This window comes from Triticum dicoccoides, chromosome 7B (assembly GCF_002162155.2).
Source record: "Triticum dicoccoides isolate Atlit2015 ecotype Zavitan chromosome 7B, WEW_v2.0, whole genome shotgun sequence".
In the NCBI taxonomy this organism is placed as follows: Eukaryota; Viridiplantae; Streptophyta; class Magnoliopsida; order Poales; family Poaceae; genus Triticum; species Triticum dicoccoides.
The window spans coordinates 580,253,402-580,259,889 of record NC_041393.1 but is presented as its reverse complement, the minus strand read 5'-3'; the positions used below and the strand labels follow the sequence as shown (position 1 = coordinate 580,259,889).

Here is a 6,488-nt window from a genome sequence, read left to right as displayed (position 1 = left end):
TTTAAGGTGGTAAACACCCTGTTCGCGGAGCGAGGTGGGACTAAACTTGTGGGCTGAACTGAGCAGTAGCGAGTTTTATAGAAGTGCGTTGCTGCTAACATCTACAACAGTAGCGCGGTGCGGTATAGGGCGCTACTGCTATAACTAGCTGGACGGCGAGGTCATGACAATTAGAGCAGTAGCGCAGTTTAGAGGGGACGCACTACTGCTATTTTTCTTTCAGCAACGCGTTTTTCTGAAACGCGCTGCTGCTAAATAACAGTAGCGTTATATTTTAAAAAGCGCTACTGGTAAGATTTTGTGTATAAGGTTTTCCCTAGTAGTGGAAACCGCCATGGCCACCTCCGTCACCAATGGCACGAGAGCTGGACGAAGCCTGATCTTTATAATCATACTTTCTCTATTTTCTCATGAAAACAAGGGGCTGTATGGAGTTTTTTTTCCCAGATGACGACCTGTATAGAGTCACCTTAAAAGAAAAAGTAGTCTTTAGCGAAAGAAAGAAAAACTAGTCATTGAAAAACTAGTCGAGACTGGTTCTCTCCAAAACCCTCTATGATCATTTCGAAAAGAAGAAGAAAAAAACCCTTCAAAGTCGTGTTCAAACAAAAGAACCGCCTAATTTTAGACTTGAGAAACCCCAACAGTCCAACCCAGCTTAGATCTTGTCATCGCGGGCGAGCAAGATAACAAGTGCGGGTGGGGTGAGTGGCACTCGGCGCACCGCGCAGGCTACACCTATGCGGCACGTTTACCTTTGGTTCTGCATGTGGCAGAGCGGCCGCTCGTTCTCTCCAACGAGCATGCACACACTTTTAAGATTTCAAGAAAACCCTCTAGGTCAGCTCAATTTTTTTTTAATTCTCTATGGTCGTGTTCCAAACAACTGCTAGAAACTTCCGCAAAAAAAAAAACTAGTAAAACAACCGCCTAATTTTGGACTTGAGAAACCCCAACACAACAGTCCAACTGAACTAGACTACCCCTCAATTTTTTTTTAAAATTAACCAGACTAGATCGTGTCATCGTGGGCGAGATAACAGGCGCGGGTGGGGTGAAGTTTCCCCAGTATTTCGGCTCACCCACACGCCCCACACGGTGGCACGCACACTCCTTGACGGCCGCACTGTAGCGCATTGATGAACTACTCCGCAGCCCGGTCCGCATTGAAGACGCCTCGCCGCAGTCCCCACCCACTCGCCTTTTTCATCGCGCGGAGACGAGAGAGTTTGCGTGCTGCCTTCCTCCCTTCCTTCATCCCTGCAGAGTGGCAGTGGAGAGAGAAAGAAGAGCGCAACAACAGAAAGCGCACCCGCTCCTCCCGCTCCTCACGGGCCGGCAACTCCGCCGCCTCCTCGCTCCCTCCGCCTCGGATTCCCCGGCCGCCGGCCCGCCGCATTCCCCCGCCGACCCAGCGTACGTCGGCGCCTACCCCTACCCTTCCTCTCTTTCTCTCTCTCTCTCCGTGACCGCGCGTGCTAGTCGGAGAGTCCGGCGCGGCTGGCCGGACGGCGACATGCACTCGATTCCTCGCCGGCGTGTAGGGTATGCCAGGGACGGTCTCGGCTCGCCGCCGCGGTTCGTGCGAGGATCGCCGTGGTATCTTCGGCCGATTCGCTTCGCCCCAAGGCTCGAACCCTGCTTTTCCGTGTCGCCCGGCGGGGTTTGTGGGTGGGTGGGTGGGGTTTTAGGTTCGCAAAGGTCCGCCCTTGTCACTGTCAGGGGAGATCCTTCTTGTTCCGGCGCGAGTTACCGCCTCCTGCTAGCTTTAATTTGCCTCCAACATTCTGTGGTAGGTCCATTTGGTGGTGGTGCCCTCGCTGCGTTGTCCGTTCGTTACTTTGTCCCATCTTGTCCCCGCCCTGGCTCGTCGATTTTGGGATGCTCCTTTGCAGTGACGATTTAGAGCGGATTTATCTTCTTCTAACTTGTACTGCGGCCTCGTACTGGATCAGGGTCGTCTTGTTTGGTTTGGTTGTATGCGAGCATGTGTGGCTGACCAACTGATGCATGGCTTTGGTGTGTGATGGTAATGACATGTTTTGTTTTGTGTAACCTATGAAGAGCATCCAGGGAACTCATTGGGTTTTGGTACTACATTTGCTTCGCCTGGTACTGTGCCTCAATTTTTTTTAGTGTAATGTGGTGTTCTCCGTCAATATAAATGTGCAATATCTTGCATGCCACTGCATAACTGCATCTTACAGATAGTCTTCGGATAATAGAGTCATTCTAATTTTGTCGAATTCACTTATTGAGTGCAGCGATGATTATGAGGTAACTGTAGTCCTACCAAAGGCATAATTGTAGTTAGTGCAGCCTTACAGGTGTATTTAATATGATAGAGTTGGTTGTGTTTCTGTCTTATGTTTTCGGCGGCGGTAAATAATGGAGTCGTAAAATGTACTGATTTCTTGCAACTGCGATATGATATAATTGATTGTGCAGCATGTTTTTTTACCTGGAACAATGTGTGATAAATGTACTGAAACCATGCTTTTGTTTATTGAACCTTTTGGCCATTGTTACAGGACAAGAGAGTTATCTCATGAGGAACTTTCGAGGTCATAACCCTGAGAAAGGGATGGTTCATCCTCGCAAGCGTTCAAGAAAGAGGCTTATTACTAGTGACAGTGATGATGATGATGACTATACTGACAAGGATTACTCAATTGAAGAAGACGCATCAAAGCAGCTTGTCCTCTATGATCCGCAGACCACACGTCGCCAGCAAAGGGAATTCCAAGTAGCCGAGCCCATATATGACTCTACTCCACTGCAGCAAATACCCCCGAAGACAAAGTATGGTGGACACTCCAGAGTTTTACCATCTATTGGGCACTATACTGTACAGTGCGCCCAGTGCTTCAAATGGAGGGTCGTTCCAACAAAGGAGAAATATGAAGAGCTGCGTGAGACTATTTCCGAGGAACTTTTTGTGTGTGCAAGGGCTCGTGAATGGAACCGTGTTTTATCATGTGATGATCCAGAAGATATGTCACAAGATGGAAGTAGGGTGTGGGCAATTGACAAGCCAAACATTGCCCAAACTCCTGTTGGCTGGAATAGGGAGGTCAGAATCAGGGGGGAGGGTTGCAGCAAGTTTGCAGATGTGTATGCCCTGTTCCTTTTCCTGCATTTGCACTAATACCTGTGATTTGTTATTATTAAGTCTTTTGGTCATTTCCATGTTCAGTCCCTCAACTGTATTTTCTTGAGAAACTAGTCCTTCCACTGTACTTAATAGCTTTTGCACCGTATCACTCATGGAATGCTTTATCTGGTTCTTGATCAGTCTCTTTGCTTAGTTACAACTGGTAAAGGACTAGCATGCCCTTTGTGGTTTATCCCTGTTAACTATGATTCATGAAACTACACAGTTTCTGTACTCCATGCCTCGTTTTAAGGAATACTTCATGCTTCTTAATAGAATAAAACATTTGCTTCTTATAATATGTCAGTTTGAACAGCCATTTTTTTCTTTCTGAAAAGGAGGATAACCCTGTCTGCTGTTGAGCAACCATTTATATGTTTATCAGTTTTGCTGATGCCAATTTAAACCTCTAGTAATCATGAAATCTGTTCTCCAAAGTTGTTTGCTTATGGTATTCCAACATGCAACATACTTGATCATAACAATATTTGAGTTATTTTGCTTCTCTCAGGTATTACACTTCTCCAGCTGGGACAACGTTGAGGTCAATGGTTGAAATTGAGAGGTGTGCTGATGAATTCATATTCTGTTTTACCTAGCGTTTGTTACTTATGGCACCCGATTGATCTAGCACTACATAGCCAAGTTCTTCCCAGAAACGATACAATCGTCGTTTTGATGTTTCAGGTACTTGGCAGAGAATCCATTCTACGTTCGACAAGGGGTTTATTTAGGCCAGTTCTCGTTTGCTACCCCAAAGCCTCTGCAAGAAGATTATGTCAGGAAGCGTAAATATTCAGCAACAACTCGTGAATTACCGGACATTCTTGAGCCAGTTGAAGGTGTGTGAATTCAGACTAAGATTTGCTGTACTGTTAGCCCTTTCTGCTATACATTTTCAGAAATATTTTCTTATCAATCCCCTAAGCTTCCAGATAGTGCATGCTTCAAATCAAGTATGATTGTGGAAATGGTAACCGTGGCAAATGCCTTTTGGAAACATGTGTGTTACTAACATTCATCCTCCAAGGAAAATTGTTAAATGAGCATGGAGCAATGAACGAGTGCATGAGTTGCACTACCTATTACACCCTCCGTAAAGAAATATAAGAGCGTTTAGATCACTATAGTGATTTAGTGATCTAAACGCTCTTATATTTCTTTACGGAGGGAGTATGTTCTACATTCATCATTCTTGGTCTTCGTACCATCTATAATGTTTTTTACTGACTTGGCAATGTGATGCATACATATTCTTTTCCCAATCATGCCATTGCTGTTTCCTGACATAATTCTGTATGTGTGTCTATTCTTTGTTTCAGTGAACCCACTGTGCTGGGCAGCGCCTCCTACCCGCAGAGAGCAGCTTCAGATGGGGGCTTCAGCTTCAAACCCCGTCGACCTCGACGGCGAACCTGAGGTGTTTGAAGCACCACCCATGCACACCAACAGGAGAAATCTGAATCAAGCGATGCCGTCATGGAGCGGGCGCAAGAAGAGAGCGGCGTCGTCTGAAGAGCCCAAGAAGAGAACCATGCAGCAAGCTTCGGCGTCGATCCGTCCACCGTCTCCACCCAGCTGGCCACGCCGCGGCCAGCCTCAGCGGTTTCCCAGCGACGTCGAGCATGTGCTGTTGTGAGCCCGGAAGCGCAGCTTCCTCCGGGTCTTCCTGTGGGTTTGGTTTCATTTTGCCCTCGACGAACATCGAATCGAGGAGGCGACGATGGACGCGGTTGATCAGATCAGATCGGATGCCCGAAGCATCGAGTTTTGGTGTTGTGAATATGATGCCCAAGGCAATGGCGTAGGCCGTAGTATCCCCCAGATATAGGTTCGGTAGCTGGTTTGAGACTTGTTAGGACGTGTTGCTTGTACTGCATATATATGTATGCTCGTATGGTATGGTATGGTATGGTGGGATTACGTGTGTCTTGACTGAGTAAAGTTGGAGCAGGCCCTAATTATGTGATCCCCTTCGTTGTCTTAACCTGGGAGTCAAGTCATTTCTCATCTCCCAAGTTTGAAGATGTACAATATGTTGGCGATGAAGATGACGGTGAGGGGAGGGGGGAGTTCCACTCCAAGATCCGGGGCGCGAATGCAGATGAGGACTCCGGGGAGGAAGCAAGAGAAGAGGAGACTAAAGAAAAGGAGAAGATGATTTCTGTACAAGGAGATGCTACAAGATGATCACAACAAGGAAGGAAATGGAGGCTAAGAGGAAACAATGACGTTGCCTTTAACAGACAAACCATCACCAACTTTTTGCAGGTCATCTTCAGAGCGTCTACTTGGATCCGTACGTGGTCATTACTCAGCCGTGCGGACCACATGGAGCATATGGATATTGGGTGCAGCCGATGGGAGATGATTGCACGGGATACATATAATCGGTTTGGATGACGGTCCAATAATAGGATAGGCGTTTAGTCTCCTATTCTTTCTGGCGCCGGTTGTGGCTTTTATTTTTGGCCGCTTGTGGCTTTTCTTTATTTATTAAGATTTTTGTTTCTTTTTGAGACTTCTTGTTCGAACCTTCGGGAAACTTTATTTTAATAAATGGCTGTGTGCATCAAGAGATGCAGAGGCCGGAGGTACGCCTCCTTTTCAGAAAAAAAAAAGAGAAAACAAGAAAGGGCACCTGACACATGGTTGAGGAGCGCAAGGCAGCCATTTAGCAGGAGAAGTTAAGGGTTATGGGAGAGGAGGTGTTGACCAAGAAAATGGAGCAATATCGAAATAATATTGTGTTCATGGGTACCAGTGTCTCTTTGTTTTCAACTTAGAGGCAAAATATTTGCTTCATCGATTAACTAAGAGAAAAGAGTTGATGAAAAACAATGCGAAAACAATGCAAATTTGACCACATGCGGACTACTCTCCGGCCCGCACATGCAAACCATCAAACCCTCCCAACAAGCTACAACTGCAAAACCCTAACACATGGACAAAAGTTACGCCCATCAGTGGCGGAGGCAGGGGGTGGCCAGCAGGGGCCAAGGCCCTCCCCATGATCACACTTTCCTTTGTATTATGCATGTGAACAGTGAATATTTTTTCATTTTTCTTTAAGCCGGCCCTCCCTGAGATCAAATTATAGGCAATCCTGCCTCCGTCACTGACGCCCATCAAAAACACCTCGACAACAACATCAGACACCACCAAATGCACGATGATAACAAAAACCAAGAAAACGAACCATGAGACTGTAAACCACACAACAAGCCACCGCACACGGTTTCCCTATATCATCACTCTTTTTACTTTTGCTTCCGAGATATTTTACCAGATAATGAGGCAGATGCCGTGTGCTGCGGAGGCAAGCTATGATGGT

General features: G+C 46.5%; 1 protein-coding gene across 1 annotated transcript; it reads left to right on the top strand.

Annotated features, from left to right (window-relative positions):
• Window positions 1-1,139: 1,139 nt before the first annotated feature.
• LOC119339142 lies at window positions 1,140-5,081 on the top strand. The gene is made up of 5 exons (XM_037611293.1): window positions 1,140-1,416; window positions 2,532-3,114; window positions 3,666-3,719; window positions 3,842-3,996; window positions 4,477-5,081. The coding sequence occupies exons 1-5, from the start codon at window positions 1,140-1,142 to the stop codon at window positions 4,791-4,793; spliced, it is 1,386 nt and encodes a 461-aa protein (XP_037467190.1). The 3' UTR covers window positions 4,794-5,081.
• Window positions 5,082-6,488: the final 1,407 nt, after the last annotated feature.